General features: G+C 37.8%; 2 protein-coding genes across 3 annotated transcripts in view; both read right to left on the reverse strand.

The window, feature by feature from the left end:
• LOC114914513 (uncharacterized) overlaps positions 1 to 23,405 on the reverse strand; it is a 51,188-nt gene that overhangs the window by 3,222 nt on the left and 24,561 nt on the right. The gene's annotated exons all lie outside the window — the stretch shown is intronic.
• LOC140851523 (ACT domain-containing protein ACR3-like) lies at positions 12 to 7,869 on the reverse strand. Of its 2 annotated transcripts, none has more exons than XM_073243057.1 (7): positions 7,730 to 7,748; positions 5,493 to 5,583; positions 4,966 to 5,065; positions 4,478 to 4,592; positions 4,117 to 4,181; positions 2,011 to 2,631; positions 12 to 897 (listed from the first exon to the last, which is right to left on the reverse strand). In XM_073243057.1, exons 4-7 carry the CDS (start codon positions 4,482 to 4,484, stop codon positions 736 to 738), a joined length of 855 nt encoding a protein of 284 aa, XP_073099158.1. In that variant the 5' UTR covers positions 4,485 to 4,592; positions 4,966 to 5,065; positions 5,493 to 5,583; positions 7,730 to 7,748; the 3' UTR covers positions 12 to 735. The 2 variants fall into 2 exon arrangements, with proteins under 2 accessions (XP_073099158.1, XP_073099157.1); XM_073243056.1 differs by having other exon boundaries at positions 15 to 897; positions 4,966 to 5,011; positions 7,730 to 7,869.

Here is a 23,405-nt window from a genome sequence, read left to right on the forward strand (position 1 = left end):
AAAACCTGTAAATGTTCTACATGACACCAAAAGATGAAAGGTATGTTCAAGTAAAATTACACTGATCTGCCTTAGGTCACAAGGTAGAAGAGAACATAATTAATCAACAAACAGTACTTGTCAAGCTTGACACAATCAAATAAGTTTTATCGCTCAGCACATCTGAATTTTCAAATATCAAAGTAGAGATCAGATTGAAGAAACATCAGACTAATAAAAAGGAGCCTTCTTGACTTGGAGATGCGCTTCTTACTTACCCAACTATATTTAGTCAGAGGAGGCTTGAGTTATCTCTTTTTTTGTTCTTGAGAAAAAAGATGTCCTTTGGTTTTTAAACTTATTAGATAGTTAACAAGTTGCCAAACCTTTTTATGTTCCATAGTTGTTTATACATTTCTGTCTAGTTCTTTATACATTTTCAAATATCCTATTCTCAGGTAACATTGGGTAAAATCTTGTGAATTGATTATTTAATCTTGACAAGTAGATATATTGTCCTATGGTTACATTCAATTATATAAATAAAGTGACTCTAATGCAATTGGAGCACAGAGTGATTCTATAGCAATAGATAAATTGTCCACTCTATCAGATATGTATCAAATTATTTATGGTCCTCTACAGTGTTTATGCTCCACTCTCAGTATCACATTCTGGAGAAGAAACAATGAAGCTTGCCTCTTTTGAAAGTAAAAAGGTTGCCGAAATTTGTGCTTTCACTGCAGATGTGATTGTCTATGCTGAATATAATAAAAGGATATGGACTTTCAAACATGAGATTTTAAAACTCACCTCAGATACTCTTCTTAAAATTGCAGCTTCAAGGCACTTAATCACCATCTCCTTTTCTTCTTTCGAGTCAAGGGTGAAGCCATCTTTATGACGTATATATAACTCCTGCAGATCCCATAACTCATCAAACAATTATCAAGCCATCATAAAGAAATTTGTTAACTCTTCTGATAATCATGACTTTGTAGGGATTTCAACATGCCTAAACTTTTCTCCACAGCCAGGAAAGTTCATGGTTGTCGTGAAACAAAAAATTGGGCTGCCATAGTCAGACTTGGAGAGGAAAAACAACATGCAAACACAACTCAAACCATCAAGTCCTATCAAGAAGATTCCTCTTATGTATTGAATGTGAAGGAGTGAGACAAAAAGAAGAACATCCAATAATCAATAGCCTGAACCTTCAACAATTTCTGCTTGTGTTGAAGATGGAGTGGGTAAAATCATGAGAATCATAGCACTTGTGTAGACGCTATAAATGATCAAGCATCCTACCAAATCACAATGGCTGATGGCTTGATTTTAATCAGAATCATCATGCTGATTAGTGGGTTCATGTATCAAATGATAAAATGAATAAAAATTATAAACATCTATAATCTGCAATATAAATCTTTTGCAGAAAGCATGCTAAGGAACCAGTTTCCCAAGAATTAGGCTTTAAGCCATTGTATAACCTGACAAATAGTTGGTATTATGAGGAAAGGAACAAACATCCATGAATCTCAAGGCAAAACAGAGAGAGCAAAGCTAGCACTTTGAGCTTTCACATGGAACTTGATGTATTCTGGATTTGTTTAAGGTAGGCATTCCATGCATGACTTGGTGGACCTATTAATCATGTGCATGTGCATAGAGAAGCTCATTTGTATAAAATTCAGTTCCATGTATATTTTAATGAAATACACATGCTAGCAGCAGAAGATTTCTCAATATATTGATCACATTAGGCTTCTCAAAGTCAGTATATATCATTGTGCTTGAATATTATGTAATCAATGCAAGCTAGCTAAAAGAGAAGTTTTCTACTATAAAATGGATTCGAGCCAAATTAAATTCATAGCAGTTCATAATGAGGTATGTAATCACAAAATTATGTCTTCATAGAGAATGCATATTCGTGTCACAGATGCCATTGTATTTCTTTCCAAGGCCATAGACGTGCTGACATTACATACTCTACAACCACTGACAGCTATTTTCAGGTCATGCACGTACCTGCACACCATAGGGGCCATCAGATGAGACAGAAGCATGAAAAACAACAAATTGCATATCTGTCAATGTGCAGACGATATCGAACAACAATTTTGGCCGATCTTTGCACTTTATATTCACAACAGAGTACCCTTTTTCCTCACAATGATCAATCGTGATGACTGGTCTGAAAGATATGACCTCATTCCCTTCTGTTAATGAACCACCAATTTCGTAGTCCTTGTCAGCAAGCATTAGCTGGTGGAGACGGCGATCCACATGGGTCGTACCTATAGAGAAGCTGGTGCGAGCACCCCTGACATCATCTCCACGCCCACGTAAAACGTTCCGGAGCTTCTCCTCCATTTTAGATAAGCGACTTGGGTCATCCACAGCTTGAAAGGTGGTCTCATCATTAACATAGAGAACGCAAGCAACTCTCATATTGTGAGTCCATACCTCAGCAGCTATTATATTGCAATGAAGATTTGCAAGAACAGCAAAGATTTCAGATAGGAGGCCTGGGCGGTCTGTGCCTATAAGCTCGATGGCAGTGTGATCACCAATGGAGTGCATTCCAACTGATTTTCCTGGCCAAAAGTGTCCTTTTGTGCCTAGAATATTGCTCTCTGGACCTAAAGCCTGAAAACCATAAGATTTGAAGGGAATATGCCGGAAAACATGGTGACAAATCTAACAGATCTGGAAACATCAGAGAAAATATCTTGCTATGCCATATTAAAATTGGAGTCATGACAAAAGCTGTTTTAAAATAATGGTACCGATGGAATAACTGTTTTCAATTCAAACATCAAGATATTATTAGTATAATTAGTATTACATCATCTTTCGGTCTAATTACTATACCTTGCATAGAAATGAGTTCAGTTTATTACACATTTTATAGAGGATACAGCAAAGACAGAATGAACAGAAAAAAATATATTGTGATAGATTCATATTTTAAATTAACCAGGTATGCGGTTCAAGATTTAATAGGTGTGCTCTTGGTTTTAGTTTACTGGGTTACCTATCATATTGTGGTTTTCCTCTTTTTTTCTTTTTATTTTCTTTTTATTTTCCAAATCATATATGCTATCATTGTACCATAGAAGTATAGAACACATACCATAGTCAAAACTATTTATTCTCCTGTGTGGATTGATTTTACAATGTAAGAATTATGACGCAGCCTTAAGGTGGAAGCTAAATTCTAACTGAATGTATTGCATCAAGACAGTTACAGACAGCTTATTTCATTTTAGTTAGGTCATGTACTTTTTTAGTATTAGGATTATAGCTCTAATATTGCATCCAGCCTAAAGTACTTCATAGGAAATGATCAACGAACTTCAGGTAAGGCATGAGATGGTAATTCTGCAGCCATCTAGTGCCCCATCTAGATTTTGTTCTATCTGATAAGTGCTATAACCATATATTCACCAATTACCGCTGAGAAGTGACCCAAGTGTAACAGCAGTCAGCTGATGAGTAATTATCTCTCTTTAGCTTATTAAATTAGTTATTGCAGACAGATAAAGATACAATTACAGAACTAAGCAAGATATACATAGCTTCTAACAGAAAAAAGGAAGTCATAGGTGGTGCCACTTGTCGAGCAGAGGTATTCTTAATGCCCTGATCAGTATAAACCATAGTATGAAATACCGGTTTCGGTACTTTTATCAATACCATGTTGGTATTGTAGCGGTATGGGTTGGTTGTTCATGGTACCGGTATTTGGTAAGCCCCTATGTACCAACTATCGATTTGCTACTAGTATTGTACAAAACACATGGTACGAGATGGTATGATCCATTACTGTAAATTTTTGAGATATCTAAGAAAATAAAATCTAAATGACATGTGACAAGAAACTAACTGTTACTAACTCAATCTGTTGTGTCTTAAGGCCCTCGAGACCTCTAAGACACTCACTTAATTACTGAAAAAAGAATTACAAGAAATCCCAACATGAACATTGCTACTGTCAAGCTATCCATTACTCTGTCAAAGCTCTTTATACACTACAGCAGATAAAGAAACATATATCTTATGCAATCAACTGTGGTAGCGTCCACTGATATTTAAAAAAAAAGAAGAAGGTAAGAACGAGCATTGCCAAACCTTCTCAATGTACTCTATGGTCTTGTTAGTTATCTTCTTCCCTTGCTGATCCGTCACATGGAACACTGCATTCAGCCCACAACGAGAAACAAAGCAAATGCAATGCAATCAGCTGTCATTCCCATTTTCTTGTTTTCACATTTGATTTTCAAAAGGCAACAGCCCACCGCTGCCATCCTGGCTCTGCATGGAACGTTCCACCACTGCCACCACGCCTCATACCACGAAACTCTGTTACGGATTGATATCGTGGGTCAAAGAAGTGGTGGAATGGGGCAAGGTGGAGCGGAGATGCCTTAATCTTCGAGAGATGAGTTTCGGGATGGTTTAGTTATAGTTAGCAGTACCATTTTGAGCTTACCGTCCATGAACCATCTGCCATCGGAAGTGATGTAAGCTTTGGAGATGAACAGGTCCAGGTCGCTCAGTACCTGCACGACTTCCAACAGTATACCTGGCTTGTTCACGCTGTCCACCTGAACAACAGGTAACAATTGGGAGAAAGCTTCTTTTAAATGTTCAAGCAAAGTCACAGCCCAGTTCCATCCATAGCTATGGAAACCCATATTGCTCTCTATTTCTCTCTATCAAGAAAAAAGAAAATAGTATTCCATGTCTATTTAACATTATTTAACAATTTCATCATCATTTTGATTTAAAAATAAATATTTTAAATCTAAAATTACTTTTACAGGAAAATCAGCATCCTAGAAGCCCCTCATTAGCCGGATAAATATCTTAAGCATCCAAAGGATTAGAGTAAAATGGGTGGCGAAATTTGATAAATGAGCATTGTAGACTTGCATTAACTTGGTTTCATAAAGAATAAAAACAATAAATAATGCTTACCTTAACCAGTGTGCAGTCACTACAGGTAGTATTGTCTATACATACTCTGCAAGAACCAAGTGACGCAGCAACTTGTCAGACATATAGATGCAATAGCAAACTGTCAAAAAAATAATAAAACTATGGACGTTAATAAAGTGGACCATGCCATCTAGCAAACAGAGAGAGAGTAGTTTCTATGTGAAAGTGACGATGCTATCCACCCTGCTCCTATGAAGTGATGTCCTATTCATTTACTTTGGCATCGTAGTCTAACAAATGTGGATGCCCAAACGTGATGTTGCACGTGGGTGGCCGAGATCATTGGGGGCAAGGACGACAGCTAATCTAGTGGGCATGCCTTCACATCCCCTGTAATCAAAATGTATATCCCGTCCAATGCACACCTTAGCTAATATAAAATCACTCTCTAGATACCAATTCGATTGGAAAGAAAAGTTTGTCTCACTTATAGTGGTAGGACGGCCATATCAGATGTATGTGTGTGTGTGTGTGTGTGAGAGAGAGAGAGAGAGAGAGAGAGAGACCTTGGAGGATTCATTCGTTGGCTGAGATTTTCATACTCAGGATCAAAGTAGGGCCACATGTGGACCAAGCCAAACACAACTAGTAGCTTTCCTGCGCATCATTTACAACAAATTTATAAATGATTGAGTGGACAATAAAAAAGTATATGTACTTATTAAATAATATATACATAATTAGGTGAATGGTGGGCTACATGTAAGCTTATTATTTTCAATATCAATCCCAATGTTGATAGGTAATGAGCTAATGACTGCAGCATCATGAAAAGTGGGAGAGGTATCTGTCTTTAAAGGATAAAAATTCATTTTTTCCCAACTTTTCTACCTGTTAAATGGATGCTTAATCTGCTGATAGTGTATCTGAGCCTAAACATGTCCACATCACAACAATGCGAGGACAAACATGTAAAAAAAATTTCTCCAATAGACAGCAACCACCATCGGTTTCTAGAAGCGCTTGTGCACAGTAGGCCAACCAGCCGACCCATTAATTAGTTTATATATTAAGACCAAGATGGTTTAATCTACTCTCACTACCCATAACCATCCCACCTCATCTAAGCTCGTAAAAGCTGGCAAAATCGAAGCTTTGTTATGCTACTTGGAACTCAGCCACGCACTCTTGCCTTCGGCAAGTGGCTATATACCATCCAAGTGAAACACGTGGGAGTGATTTATTTAAACTTTATAAAAGGCGACATGTTTAACGCCACATTAAATCCTTACGTAATTCCAAGTCGTGTCCCACTTTAAAACCTTATTATAATAAATAAACTACTCGCCATGAACTTTCATGCTTGTAATATAAAATTTCAAGTTCCCAACAAAAGTCAAAACATTATTCGATCAACAGATGATCAATGATCCACCCGATATATGCCCATATCGAACATGATTCAAGCTGCTAAATTTACTACTTTATAGGATGGTCCACCATCCAACCATTGGTTTCAGCCCATTTGGTTCGAGACCGGACCCGCCTACAATATATATAACATTTCTCTTACCACGCAAGGAATCAAAATCTACGTCACCCTGACGATGCCATGATATGGAATACATATTCCGATTGGTAACAACCACACAACGAATCCAAAAGCGAATGCTCTAAAGATGAAACAGCTTTTTAAGTTTAAATGGATTTAACTTGAGAATTCTTTTGGAATGCCTCGACAGGGAGAAAGGCGTAAGCGATCAAAGATAAAAAAGGACTGGTGATCGTAAAAAGTTGGAAAAATATCCCCGAACCATCTCGATTCTTGTCGACGCTCTGATGAATCAATCAAAATATCCTCCACTTCCAACATGGAATTGCCGACATCCGCTAAACTAGGAAGGGAATTTTTTTTTGTGGATAGGGCGGACCATTCGGACGGCCGTGATGAAATCGTACGTCCTACTCGTATGATTCAACGCTCGTGTACACTGTACGGATTCTTCCCGCAAGCGGTCCAATGTTCCGTAGGATGAGAGAAATAACGTAAATCTCAGCCGCCCGTTTGAGATTGTATCTCCGATCGCTCGCATAGAATTTTTGTGCAGTCCTATATCTGCCGTTCCTTTTCACATCCTCGTCGAGATGGACGGCGGAGATGGGGTCTCATAGAAATTTATAAAGATTATTCTGTTCCCGTGGAGCATAAAGAAGGAAGGGGCAGACTTGTGTGCGGCAGCCCTGTCGGAAGCGACAGGCGCCGGTAGTAACGGTGCGGGGGCCATCGACTGACTCTACCCAGCCATCCGATTAAGATCGGACGGACGAGATCTAACCTAATTCTAATCAAACGGCTGAGGTCTCCCTTCCGATCTCCACGAAGATGACGGCTCTTAATCTCAAAACCGAAAAAAATTACACGAATTTCGAAAGAACCCAAGAAGGAAGAGGCGAACAACGAGCTCTCAGAAATATCTGTAACTTTCTAAAAAGGGATCAATTTCCATCCAAGAAACGAAGGAGATCGGGAATTCTTTCGAGAAAGAAAGGCTCGAACTCATGAAAAGGATCCAGAGATTTCCCTTCTAGTTTCAAAAAAAAAACCATCAATCACATGAAAAATCTTCGATTCGAACGAAACCACAGAACAATTGAAAACGATTCTCGATACCAGAATTAATCATCTACCAGCAGAAAAACCTAGGATTCGAACTAAAAGACGAGAGGAATACTTCTTCAAATCCAAAATCTTATACCGGAAATAGAAAGAAAAAAAGGATTGAGAGAACGTGGAGACGCCTACCTCTTCTCCTTCACTTCTTGGCCTCCTCCTCCTCCTCGGCCGAAATCTGTCTCAAGAGAGCTCTCGAGAGAGAAGGGCAGAAAGAGAAGAGAGGATTTATAGAAATAAAACCGAGAGAGAGAGAGAGAGGAGATTTGGACGGAGTGGAGAAGAAACGGAGGGTATCTTCCGACGTTGGAAGGGCACCTGACCGCCTCCTCTACTCGCAACTTCCTACCCCAGCTAAACACCACGCCTTCGAATTTTATAGCACTCGAACAAAATAAAAAAATAAAAAAAAATAAAATTCTAATTTATTTTATAATATAATAACATAATTATATTTAGAGAGAGAAGCGGTGAATCTTAGATGCGCGGCGAATGGGTGGGCGAGGGGCGATGAAAGAATCTCGCTAGGTATGAGTCAGATACACCGTTGTAAAACTCTGTATAAGCCACGGATCACCGTTTATGCGGTGGGGCTTGATGTTAACTGCCAACATCCGACGGATACGGGGGGCTGTACGGGAGCATTGATGGATATAGAAATTAACGAATTGTGGTACGGTGTGGCGTACGTAGGACGCGGTTGTGCGGCTTAGGGAGGGGATTCGGTGGCGTTTGATGCTTTGATTCGGTCTGGGTGGTTAAACGGATTAGAGTATATATGTTTAGAAGATGCTCCATTTTGCTTAGAAAAAAGAAAGAAAAATTAGCTGATTGGAGAGACCAAAAATGCCACAAAATGCGTTGGGGTGCCATGTCAGAACAAGACAGATCAGTAAATTATTAGGATATATATATATTTTTTATCTTTAATACATAAATATTTTTTATCTAGAAAAAAATTTAAATAAAAATATAAAAAATATGAGAGGGAGATGTTTATTAGAACAGAGAGTATGCTTATCAATTAGGTTGGTAGCTTAGTTATAATTACGAGTTCACTACAATCTCAATGATACATAGATTAGTATCACGAATTTTTGGTGCAAAACTATCTGAATGGAGCTTTCACAACGTGACAAATTTTATTTATGATACAAAAATATAAAAATATAATTGAATAACATACAATGTATTATGAATTCCATCAATAGCACAAAAGTACGAGAACATAGCTTTAATAACATACAGCTTAGCATCTTGAGTTCCATTTGTGGCTAGCAACCGTGACATGCAAAAGAGCTTGTTATCCTTTAAATACTTACGTGATAAGTCTATCCCTAATAAATTAATCAAATTTACAGGGACGACTTCAATAATAAACAACTTAGTGTCATGAATCCTACCAATCACATAAAACTACAATAATATAGCATTAACAATATACAACCTAGCATCATTTCAATTGTGGTATAAAATCACAAGGATGCCAAGAGTCATGACATATAACCTTGTTGCCATATAAACATTTATATGAAAAGTTTAAACCTACCAAATTAATAAAATTGGCATGATCTTGAGTGTGACAAACCATCAAACAATGTTTTTTGATGCATACTTTGAAGCACAATTTTCAGCAAGATCATCTCAAAGAATATTAGAAGCTTGAGAGACCTATTCAAGATTGGTTGTCATAAGAGAGTCCACTACACTTGAAAGAAATGTTGGAAAGGAGTTCTTGTATATAAAAATGACAATAAAAAAAGCTACATTGTCATTTTTCCAATTCGGATGTTTTTGTTGGTTAGCTTTCGTCAGGCTCTACAAAATCAATCCATAATTACATAGTGTTATATGTGATGTAAATATACAACTAACTTTGGCCTACTAACCTTATAGACGATAGCATACAAGTACAAAGACTATGGCCAGCTTGCCAACAAAATATATGTTGTAAGAATCATTAACCTCATAACACTTCAGTTGGTAATTAGGGTTTCTACTTGATAGAGTCCAACAACTATTTGATTGGCTTGTGAAAATGAGCCAAATTGGTGATATAAGAAATGGTCATGCCTAATTGCACATGTAAAGCATGCATAAATGCCAATAGACTTCACTTTTTTTATCTTCTTTTTTTGACAATTGGCAAAGAGACAAGCTTCACTCACTTCATTTTCTTCTTTCTTTTTCATGAAATACTTGAGTGTTTTAAGGGAATCTAAGTAGATTTTCAACATTGTCCTTTTGAACTTTACATGAGACTATTGTTTTTTGGCTTGTAACAAAGTGAGGACCAATTGAACCTCTCCCCAAATTTTCTGCTTATGCCATCTTACACACAATTAACTGAAGGAACTCTACAAGCACCCAAATGCATATGAACACAAGTACATGTTAATTCACCTTCTCCATTAATGCAGTCTATCTAATATATGGATCAAAAGATTATAGATTCACTATATAATTCTTCTTCTCGCGCATATACTTGATCTGGTAATGCCATGATCACCCAAAAGTATGGGAGCCCAAGAAAATGCTACTCACCTTCTCCTGTTTTGTGGTCTGTGACTATGTGGAGCCGCATTCAGATATCTATAAGGATTGCATAGAATGCATATTAATCATTAATTAGTGGTACCACAAATCCTCATTGTGCACCTAAGCTAGGCAAGATGCAAGCTCCACCTCAAATTGGTACAAATTAACAAATTCTCCTACTCACTGGGAAGTTCCTGTCTTTCATGTAATGTTTTCATTATCCAAATAATTCTTCACACTATTATCGAATAAATGAGTTCATTCAGATCTATTCAACTATTTCATAAGTTTCTGTAATTTTATTCAAAAATTGTCCTTGACTCTTCATATTTTCTCGAGTTTGTGTTGGGCAAATCTCTACTCGCTCTTCCAATTCAGAATAACTGCTCCTGGTTCAACTGTATGGGATGCCAAACCTATGGCTGTGGTTAGGACCACTGGCATTGGGGTCTGAAGGCTAGCAAAAGGAAGATAAGCAACTACCCTTATGAGACTTCGATTTGTGACCATGAGATGTTACTGCCATTTAGCTAATGGACCATGAAAGACTTTGGGCAGGCGTAGGTTTCTTGCATGACCAGGTTACATTTCGCAGTAGCACCGACAAGTCCAAAATAAAAAAAAGCCCTGTGCTTACCTGGGATGTGGACTAGCACATTAATTGGCAATCTTGGATATATATATGACATTGCATCAGAACTCAGAAACACTTGTTCTGGGGCTGGTGCTTTTTTCTATAGTTGATGGCATGTATAGTTGATGGCAGTTGGATGCAGACATGGCACTCTTAATTTTGTCTGAAGATTCCTTTCTACCATGATTCCCAAATTACATCCTTCGAACATAATTATAGAGGCCTTCAAATGAGTTGATATATCTTTAACTACTTGGAAATTTGTTCAGTGATTGCTACTTGAAGAATAGTCTGCTTACACCAAGTATAAAGCTAGGTTTTTGCTCAAGAATTAGCCCATTGAAATGGCAGACAAGTTAAATACATATTAGCCAGCTTATCATAACCAAATAAAACTATTTGCTCGAAAAAACAAGCAGAAGGGGAAAAAAAAAAAATCTCTGGTCTGGAGCTCACTTTTTATCTTTTTATGTAAGAAGGGCCAATTTGATGATATCTAAATTTTTGCATGTTAGCTTTGTGCAGGAAGAAACTACTGGGATCCTTTCAAAACCAAAAAAAAGAAAAAAGAGAAAGAAATCATTGGGACTCACCTCAGTTGAATCAACATCTAGCTTAAATCAGTGCAGAATTTCAAAAACCTGAATATCAGCTCTGTCGGTGGGAAAAAGATCTTCATTATTTTCTTCACCACCATCAACTCCATATTAAGATCTTATTCTCTTTCTCAATGTATCCCTCAGGCTTTCCATACTTTGTAAATATATATACTCACCTTAATTTAATCAATTTTGTGGGGGAAATACCTTACTTCTTCCACATTTCCTCAAAAAACAGTGGATTTCCAGTTCGAATCATTTTTTCACAATCTTCTCCCAAGTTGAAATATTAAAAAAAAAAAAAAAAAAGAACTAAGCCATCTTCTCTCCTTTTTTTTTTTTAATACATCATGGTCACATGCAAACTCCCATGATCCCACTGAATTATATCAAAAGAGCATGCGATGTTAAAGTAGTTGACCTTGCCGTCCTCAAGAATTAGCTAAAAGACGCACTTCGCTGCAACTAGGATAAGTACAAAGTTGTAAGAGAGGATAACCATTATACTTGTGGAGGCTCCACTTTGATCTGGCTGCTCCCACCGAGTACAAAGCCAATGTTTTAGTCTATGTAAGCTCTAAGAGGCATCTGAGTCCGCTGACGTGTGAGTGGGCTTGGTATGTGTAACTTCCAATCATCCATGCTCTAATCCTGGAAGAATGTCCACCCCTTTAAAGATGGTGTGAACTCGTACCTAAACTTTAAGCAATAGTTTTAATTCCTTTAATAAAATATAGATGAGGGATGCTCATATAAGGTGCATATCACCATCAAAAGAAATATATCTAATTTTAATATTTCTAGATACCAAACCGAACCATCAGACGCATGCGCATAATAGTACAAGACCGATTTTAGTTTGTCGGCGGTAACGACATACAGGATGATATCAAAGTACATTAGCTAATCCCTCCAAACATAATGTTCGAACCCTAAATCTCTCTTTCAAATGACGTATAATGCAAACAAGCTAAGCTAAGACAGTCCATTATTCATAAAGAAGCTAAGTTAAGACAGGTTGGTCCTTTAAATAGAAATAAAGTATCTTAAGAATCACAACCATGCATTGATATGTGTGTTGGAATATGTTGTTCTCTAATATGGTCTGCATTAACAAATTTACTTGCATTTTCTTGCATCTCTATAGTTTGTATTAGCTTTGTTATCCCATGCACCCACAGAAAAAAATTATGCATATATAGCACAGCATTCGTGCACTTGTTAATGCAATACCTGGTGCACAGGCAAGCGAATATGCAGATGGCCGGACAAACAGAGAAAACAAGAGCTCATTAACTCTGAGAGTCCTGTTGGGATCCGGTGTATTAGTGCTTATATGATCATACCTAGCTTATTAACTAAAGGTGTATTTGGTTAGTCATTAAAAAAATATTTTTTTTATTTTTTAATTTTTAAAAAATAAAAATTAAAAAATAATGTTTGGTAACAATATGAAAAGTAAAAATTAAAAAATTAAAATAATTACTTTATATGTAAAGTAAAAATTTTTTATTTTTCAAAATTTATTTTTCTATTTTTTTTACTTTTATATATCTAAAATGTCAAACTAAGAATAAAGAGCCCGAATCCTTCTTCCTTGTCGAGCTTTTCACCTCTCCACCCTCTTCTCCCTCCTTTCCTGAATCATTCTCTCTTGTCGAGCTATTCACCTGCTGTTCCTAAATATTGCCTTTTGTTTTATAGCAACGTAGTTATCAAACATATTTTTTATTTTTTTATTTTTATTCAATAATAAAAATAAAAAAAATATTTTTTAAAAATAAAAAATAAAAAAAAGTAACCAAACGCATCCTAAATCATTATTTCTATTTGCTCTAATAGGCTTCTGGCATACGATAGCATTCACTGAGTTTGTCCCAATTTTGTTCTGTTCTAAGTTCTCACACAGAAAGGGTGGAGGGGCTTGTGACTGCACCAAACGTATGGGCTCACAAATGTAATCATATCCCGTCCAATTTGGGATATTTTTTGTAGGAGTTAGACTCCATTATGTGTATTATTTTAGACAAAGAAAAAGCTTTCCACTGTGCTATAGCCCTAACAGATGGATTTTGGAGGGATCTCAATTGGCCGATTGTTGTTGACCTCCGAATGAGCCTAGTAAACCTTGTACCAAATTTTTGGCATGAACATTTGAAAAAAAAAAATAGATCATACCATATTTTTATAAAAAAAAATCATGATTTTTGACACACCATCCAAAATCCAATCGAATAATCAATATGAAACTAAATATATACTTACATAGATCCTCATTTGTAATGCTTCTTATGGATGCACGCATAAAACCACTTCACCACTTGCAAAACTTTTCAGCAGTTTATCTTTCTTGTCGTCCGTTCTGAACTCCCCTGCTCCACATCCATGAGATATCAGACAAAAGTGATAACCCTCCAAACAATCCACCAACCGATGTTCCCCATATCTTGCCCATGTTAGTTTGCCCGACAAAGTGTTTTCCAAAATGCCGTGCCACCACCTCCATCGCTTACAATCAACGACCTGGGAGCAATCATATGAGCCTCACAGCCAGGAATATAATCTTTTATGATCCACGAGTCCACAATTATATTGCTGTGTCCCGTGTCACTTTGGTTAGCTCCTTATCACAAGAAAAAAGAAAAAAATTATGGAAATTGGTAGGAGATAGAAAATGGCTTGCCCGCACTAGCAATTGATAAATTAATATAGTGACTTGAAAAACAAATTTGTTGAGGAAACATTTTATGATCATATGTAGTTGTCTGCATATATATATAGAAGAGATTTATGTTTGAACTATAGATGATGCATCCACCGTTATTCTCCAAAACAAGAAAGAAGAAAAAGATCATCCATTGTCATTATTATTATTATTATTATTACTTGAGAGTGAAGATGGAGGAACCCATCAGTTCGTAGAAAAGAAAGTAGGAAGAAAAAAAAAAAAGAAAACAATAATAGAGATTAACACATAATACATGAAATAACAAAATCACATGGGCACAATATTGTAAATTTATTCCAACTAACAGGATACATACATTTACTTTGCTTCATCTCTATCTCGCGCTCTCTCTAGTTGAAGGAATTTGGGTCATGAACTCTGCTTCTTATTGGGAAAGGAAAAGATAAAAATAATTTTATGCTTGCTCTCAGTGAACTGCATCTATATATATATATATATGTGTGTGTGTGTGTGTTTGTGTCCATGTGTTGACTTTGATCACTGAGTTAGATTTAATTCCTAAAAATCAAGAAGCAAATTGCTGATTTTTCCTCCGTCAATTAAGGAAACAACCATCAATGATCCAAATTTTAAGAGGGACAAATAAATGCAATTCATGTGCAAGTTGATGCTGCCATGTAACTGGTCCAATGCAACCATCTCTCCCAGATTTAATACTATTTTGTGCATGGCATGTACTTAAACGACAGAAAAGCCACCATCTCTATCATGTTCATGTTGAGCAATCCATCAAGTTCAAAGGAAGCAATATGCCAAGAGTGAAACCAGCTAATAGTGGACAAGAGTACATTGACACGACCCCGTGACACTTTGGTCGTGCTGCGTGTCGATCCTACTGAAAGCAAATAGAAAGCCTTCCTCTCGAGAGTCAAAGGGTTCATGACACAATAACTTAGCAATCCCCATCATATTATATACCACCTCTGTCGGGAGTAATGCCATGCTATATCATTCAGTTCCCGGAAACGTTCACGTCCAACGTGTCGGGAGGAGATTGGAAGGATTCATGGGATTGGTGTGATTCACGAGAAGTTAGGTCAGTCATCAGGTGCCACGTTAGATTAGAACTTTACGGGGAAATATGGTGGTGGAGGATAGCATCCGCACTGGCCCAATGGCATGGTGGAGGCGTGGTGTGTACTGTGGTTTGGTCTAGTAATGATCACTTCCAACTCAGGTTCTCCCCTTCACACATCGATGCAGCCTTCATACTGTAATGGGGCAGTAGAAAGAGAGTAAAAGAGATTAAAAAAAACATCTATAGGGAAGGTTTGAAGGGCAAGAGCAGCTACTACATCTAGTGGCTTGAAAAGAGACAAGTCATGATTGTAACAGAAGAAATAATTTGCATTCATGCATATCTGATTGGCTGGCCCAAGCAAATACAACAGCCTCCACTCATTGGCTGCCTTTTTTGTCAAGCCTATATATCTTCTGAAAAACTGTATTGCATGGGAGGTACATGGTACACATTGTTTACTATTGTGTTATGAAGAAAAGTATATGAAGTTTCATGTCTATTTGGATGTATTATAAAATCATGGTGCATAATAATGTCACATCTGACTATAGTACAATTTCTGTATTGAGATTTCATAAAATTCAGCAAATCATAGAATTAGAATTTTTTTACTAGGGAATATTATTCTTCTTTCCTGTAATCTTATTTTTTGATTTCTCATTTTTTTTTTTCAAAGAAAAGAAAATTAAAATTTTCTCACGTGAAAAGGCAAATAATTCGTAAGGAGAAAAAAATCCGATCAATTTCTAAAATTTTAAAACTTTGAATCATAAAGATGAGTCAGAAAAATATATGATATCGATATAGGTAGAGATTCTCACGTACATGGGGGAAAATTCAGTGCAGGGATAAAATGATAATTTTAAAATTTTTTCAAAATTACTATTTTATAGCAGAAATTATTAATTAATCTAATTAATTAATAAAAATTTATCCTACACTAGGATCTAAATATGATATATAGCATACATGCATTTAAATTTAAAATTCGAATTTGAACAGTAAACACTTTACTGTAATGTGTTCAAAACACAATACCTTTGTACGGGTAGAGGATCGCCGCAATCTGATCACTGTCGGAAGAGTCTGATCATCGCGATGCAGCCACACAGCATGTCTGATCTCTGCGGATCGTCCGCATGAAGCTCCTAGTCTGATCGACTCTTCACGAGTGCTAGCTCGTTGTAGAGCTCTTTCGACGGTCGATGCTGATCGAACTCCTTCGATCGATGTCTGTCGATTCTTCGGATGCTCTGGATCATCAGCAGACGTGCTTGAGAGGATGATAAAAATTCTCCTGAAATTTGGTGGGCTCACGACATTCGTAGCTCACCTTCTCACTTCCCGAACCCCAGGCTGAAACCCTAGGGAACTTACTGAAACCCTGCGCACCTTTTTTCTTTCTTTTCTTTCTTTTTCTCTCGAAAGGATATGGACCTTCACCTCACGCACAAGGATTCTTCACACCCAGATTTTCTCTCCAAAATTTTTTAATTACCCACGCCCAACTCTTCTCCTCCTTTTAAAACAATAACAAACGTCTTATCCACGTGAGAGGATAAAGATGAGTAATTGCACATTTGAATTCAAATCAAATTTTGAATTCAAATGGAAACTAATTTATTCCTATCCACTAAGGGCGTGAGAAGAGGAGGGCATGGCTTAATTTGTGCGTGAGTGATTTTATGAGAAATATTTTCTCGTGTAATAAATGGGACATTAAAAGAGGATAAGGTAAAGGCGCTAAGATTGGTTGCTCATTCAAATTCAAACTTTGTTTTGAATTTGAATGGCCAACCAATCATCCTTATCCACTCATATGGTGCATTAAAGTAGGGCGTGAGGAGAGCTTTGCGTGAGAAAAAATTTTTGAGAACTTTCTTCTCGTGAATTCAAATGGGCGCAGTGGAAGTGAGGTGGCGCAAGGAGAATGGGTCAAGGTGGTTTCATTATTTAAACCAACCTAATTGAACCAAATAAGTTAGGCCCAATTAGATTAATTTAAACCCAACTAAATTAGACTTAATTAGGCTCAATAAAATTTTAATCAAATCAAGAATTGATTAAGCCCAACCCCTGATCAAATCAGGGACCAAACCATCTCGACGATTAGGTCAACTCTTAACCTAATCGGGTCAAACCCAACTGAATGCAATTCAATTGGACTTGATCCAAAAATAATTACTCAATCAAATTGAGTTAATTAGCGATCAAATCACTAATTAAACCTCTCATAAATATTGAGTCCAAATCCGATGGGTAATTGGGCATCAGAATTCATCGATATGTAACCCTGATCGAAGAGTCCCAAACCAGTGGGACTCCTGACCCCGATACCCAAAATGTGTGGGACTCGTGATCAGAGAATCCTGATTCTCGATCACAGAGTCCCAGACACGTAGGACTCATAATTCACGAGCATTAGGACTCTTCACCAGCCATCAGATTAGATAGGAACCTCTAATGTGTGTGATCCTGTAGGTTCTAACCTAAGCCGGTAGCATAGGAACCAATTCCTGTACTAATCGAAGTGACCATCTAGCAATGGTACCCGATGATCGGATAGCTCGAATAGTCGCAATCGCAACACTCAGAATCTACGTGAATATGGTTACTGTATAATTCATCCTTTTGACCTCTGTGTTTAGGATGACTCAGGGTTAAACTGTCAACCCTGGTTAGATCATCCGAATCGTGCTCAATTCAAACAGTCCTGTGACTCCTCACAAGGACTACCCTGGCCAAGATTTTGCTAAATTGAAATACAACTGTACACAACTCCTAAACTGGAGTAGTCAATCCCATCTTGACACACGCACCGACAAGTCAAGTACTTGACTACACCCAGCAGCCTTTCGTCATCGAATTAGAAATTCAGGTAGTCCAGTGCCTAAGTACAGTGAGTTGCTTATAAGTCACCATGGCGGTCTCAGGTCGGAGGGATATTTATACCCATATTCCATCGGAGCAAATCTTGACAGCAGAAATAGCTCCGGAGTCGGTCACGTTCAGTGCAGATGTACCCTTACATCTCACCTGTATGCCATACCAATGTCTACACACTCTTTGATTAAGAGGACAACCATCCTATATGGCACACAACGATCTATGCTTGATAAATGTTGTCGTCCTTGGTAGCAACGTATCATTTGGTCACGAACAGATTTAAGGACTAAACGACAAATCCTCCTTTGTCGAGTCTAAATAGTCCTAAGGACTTCACCACAACATAGGAGTTCATTAGAAGATGAAACATTTTGTGATGAAAAAATATCAAAATAATTTTTATTAATTCATAATTCATGTACATATACAAAAGGAGCACAACCGTCAACAGGCTGACAATTGACTTTGGGACACTATTCTAAAAAATCTCCCACTTGGCCTAAAATCAATCGGTGCAGTATCTAATACCCATCTTCGACTTGTAGTTGTCGAACTCCTTCACCGCAATGGCTTTAGTGAATGGGTCGGTCAGATTCTCCTTTCCGTCGATCTTCTGAAGGTCGATGTCATCTCGATCCATAATTTTTCGGATGAGATGGTAGCGGCGCAGAATATACTTCGTCCGCTGGTGTGCCTTCGGTTCCTTCGCTTGAGCAATGGCTCCAGAGCTGTCACAGTAGAGCAGAACTGGACCAACAAGGGAGGGTGCTACTCCGAGCTCGGTGATGAACTTCTTCAGTCACACCGTTTCTTTGGCAACATCTGATGCAGCGACATACTCCACCTCGCAAACTGAATCAGCCACTGTGTGCTGCTTGGAACTCTTCCAGCAGATAGCCCCACCATAAAGGATAAAAATAAATTCCGACACACTTTTACTGTCATCATGATCAGACTGAAAACTAGAGTCTGTAAACCCTATAAGTCTCAAGTCTGATTCACCATAAACAAGCCACTGGTCCTTAGTATTTCTTAAATACTTCATGATGGTTTTAACAACCTTCCAGTGATTCTTCCCTGGATCAGATTGGTATCTACTCACTACTCCTAGTGAGTACGCCACATCTAGTCGTGTACATGTCATGGCATACATGATAGATCCCGCTACCGAAGCATATTGAATTCTACCTATATGCTCTCTCTCTTGAGGTGTTGTCGGACAATCCCTCTTTGAGAGAAAAATTTCATGGCCTATCGGAAGATAGCCTTTATTGAAATTCTCCATACTGAACCTTTTCAACATAGTATCAATGTACGTGGACTGGATAAGCCAAGCAACCTTTTAGATCTATCCCTATAGATCCTCATCCCTAGAATGTAGGAAGCTTCTCCCAAATTCTTCATGGAGAACTGTGACGACAGCCAAATCTTTATTCCTTGTAATGCAGGAATATCATTCTCCATTAAGAGAATGTCATCCACATACAATACAAGAAATACTACTACTGAACCATTAGCCCACTTATAAATGCAAGGCTCTTCTCCATTCTTAACGAAGCCATACGTCTTGATCGTCCTATCAAAACGTATGTTCCAACTCCGGGATGCCTGCTTAAGTCCATAAATGGACTTCTGTAATCTGCACACCTTAGACTCATCTGTGGATGTGAATCCTTCAGGTTGTATCATATACACCTCTTCGTCCAGCTCTCCGTTTAGGAAAGCTGTCTTCACATCCATCTGCCAGATTTCATAGTCCAGATGGGCAGCTATCGCAAGCATAATCTGAATGGATTTGAGCATTGCCACAGGAAAAAATATCTCGTCATAGTCTATACCATAACGTTGACGATATCCCTTGGCAACCAGACGGGCTTTATAGGTTTTCACCTTTCCGTCTGCGCCCCTCTTCCTCTTGAAGACCCACTTACACCCTATGGGTTTTACTCCTTCGGGTGGGTCAACCAATGTCCACACATTGTTTACCTTCATGGACTCCATTTCGGATTTCATGGCCTCTAGCCATTTCTCAGAGTCGGGTCTCTGCATTGCATTTATGTAGGTGATCGGATCCTTATCGTTTTCATCAAGTTCGATAGGATCGTCGTCCCGGACCAAGAAACCATAGTATCTGTCCGGTTGATGTGGTACTCTATCAGATCGCCTTAAGGGTGCTTGAACAATGGGCTCCAGATCTGATCTAATCAAATCCGGTTCAGGTTCAGCAACTTGCGTCGGATTTTTTACCTGTCGAATTTCGTCAAGTTCGACCTTAGAGGCAACAATCCCTTCACCAAGGAACTGTCTTTCCAAAAAGATTGCCTTAAGGCTGACAAACACTTTTTGCTCATCAGCTAGGTAGAAGTAATACCCTTTGGTCTCTTTTGGGTACCCTATAAAGTTACACTTGTCAGACCTAGATCCAAGCTTGTCCGTAATTAAACGTTTAACATAAGCCGGATACCCCCAAACCCTAAGGTGTGAGAGTACTGGCTTACGTCCTATCCATATCTCATATGGCGTTTTGGTTACAGACTTACTCGGAACCCTATTTAGAAGGTAACAAGCCGATTCGAGCGCATATCCCCAAAGGGAGATCGGCAGACCAGCAAACCCCATCATGGATCGAACCATGTCCAACAAGGTCCGATTCCTCCTTTCAAACACACCATTATGCTGTGGTATTCCAGGAGGTGTCCACTGAGAGAGAATCCCATTCTCCCCAAGATATGTCAGAAACTCATTGGAAATGTATTCACCTCCTCGATCAGATCGAAGAGTTTTAATACACTTTCCAGTTTATTTTTCTATCTCATTTCGGAATAGTTTGAACATTTCAAACGACTCCGACTTATGCTTCATTAAATAGACATACCCATACCTCGATAGGTCGTCTGTGAAGGTTATGAAGTAGAAATATCCACCTCTTGCACTTGAGCTCATGGGTCCACATACATCAGAATGTACCAGACCCAAGAGTTCACTGGCTCGTTCATCTTTTCCAGTAAAAGGTGACTTGGTCATTTTACCAAGAAGACAGGACTCACAGGTTGGAAGTGATTCACAATCATCTACTTCAAGAATTCCTTCTTGAGCCAACCTGTTTATCCTGTTCTTATTGATATGACCTAGCCTACAGTACCAAAGGTAGACTTCTGATATATTATCTATTCTAGGACGTTTACCGGAGGTTTGAACCACATTAACAGGTTGTGATAGAAAGTAAATTTCATTATTAAGTTGTCCAACAAACATTGTAACACCATTCCAAATGATATTACAAACGTTTTCTTTTATTAAAAATCGATAACCGTTTATGGCCAAAAGACCTACAGAAATAATATTTAATAAAAAGCTTGGACAATAGTGACATTCACTCAGAATTATATTTCGAGAATTGATTATAAAGTTCATGATTCCTAATGCTAGAACTGAAACTTTACTTCCATCTCCAACATTCAGGAACCTCTCACCTTCATCAAATCTCCTACTGACATGTATGTATTTATTCATTGGATAAGATAACAAAGTGCTTTTTTTTTTCTTCTCATCCTCCACTTGCATCTTTTTCCACCATAATGAAGTGCTTAGCTAACCTTTTGATCTCGCAAAGACATCAGGTATCCTCCTTTAGTAGCTTGTTTCTAGTATTGCTCGTAGTAGTGCAGTATTATTCATTCACTGTGTTGAGGTTATTTCACATCTTGTTCTAGAGAAGGTAGGTAAACCTAGAGATATATCCAGTAACATTATTCATTGTTGTTGGAGGTGATTTCGTACTAGCTGAAAACATAAGGCAAATGAAAGATCCAAACAAGTTTGAACTTTACCAATCTTACTTTCGGATCGAACTATCTTGAGTGGTACTATCAGCCTCTTGACTTCGGCCGTCAATCCTGACTTCGACCATCAATCTTAATTTCTAGCACCAGAGAGATATCCCTATTAGCCATGCTGTTAGCTGATTTGAGATCCCTTTGTCAGGTCCGACTTGATCTGAAAATCTATTATCTCTTTTCAAATTTAATGACCACAACATGATAGTTAGCCATAGAGCAGATAAGGAGGAAGATGACAGACATATCTTGCCCCATAAGTCAAGATTAACCATCTGATTCTGCTTCCTTTTAATGACTCTTCAGCCTCTGCCTATAAATAAAGGCTCATAGGGGACCCCAAAATATGAAAAAATCTTTCTCTCAACATGCTCACTTCTTCTCATCTGTGTCAGAGATCTGACTTGAGCATCGAAGGATTCTCATCGGAGACAATTTCGATCGGAGAATTTTCTTGTTGGTTTTATCACCGCCGTCTAGCTATCGCAGTCCTGCAGTCGCCATCGACCTCCAGCCAACCTGACCTTGAGAGGATTTCTGCCGCAATAATTACCATTACTATTTGATGTCAGGTTCAAGAGTTTATACAGTTTGAATTGGTTCGAATCTTAGTTGAAAGAGCTAACTTTGATTATATCTGTATATGAATACTAACATAATCACAAAATACTACACAATAATTTTCTTGTACCTTTTGGTCCATCTGAATTTGGAGGGTAGTTATTAATAGAAAAACATATTAAGGGCTTGTAGAATTACATCAAAATTTAGAGCAGTAAGTTTTAAGAGGCTGGTAGTGATTGTTTTTGATTTAAGACTAAAAACGAAAAAAGTGATAGTGATCATTTCAAGTATCAATTTTTCTCTTGAAAATTTTCGTTGGTGAAACAAGAAAATGTCAGAAAGGACCAAAGTAAAAATTGCCCATGAGATTCTGTTGTATCATCATTCTATCACAGCATCTTTTATTCTGTAATTTCTTTGGTCCGTGTATCCAAACGGACCCCAGAAGTATTCTTCCTTTTTAAAGAACAATGGAAGGCCACAAGTCTTGCTATGTAATTCAAAGTAACAACAGCTAGAGTTACAGCAGCGCATCTACAATTTCAAAAACAAAATCTGGAACTAGGTAGTTCAGTCTTCCAGCTTTCTTATAAGGTGAAATAAATTGGTATCAGTAGTCTCCACATACAGCATTGTAGATCCATTCTTGCAGCTTCTCTGACTCTATCAAGCAATGCAATGCCTTTATGGCGAATGGTCCAATGGGCCAAGTTTGGCACAAATATAATTGTCCTTTCCATTCATAAGCCCAATTATTGGGCTTATGAATTTAGGTTTGGATATAGTCCATCCATGGCTTTAATTTTTCCAAAAAAAAAAAAAAAAATGATCCAGCTTAGATGTATTGAAAACTTTGCAATAGCTCAGTGGAAAATTTGCATAATTTTTGCAGCAAGCAAGTGAAGGCTTTAGTAATTATTTTTTAACAGAACCAAAAGTTTCACTTTTAACCCACAACATATCCCACTTGAAATAAGAGAA

This window comes from Elaeis guineensis, chromosome 9, assembly GCF_000442705.2.
Source record: "Elaeis guineensis isolate ETL-2024a chromosome 9, EG11, whole genome shotgun sequence".
Lineage (NCBI taxonomy): Eukaryota > Viridiplantae > Streptophyta > Magnoliopsida > Arecales > Arecaceae > Elaeis > Elaeis guineensis.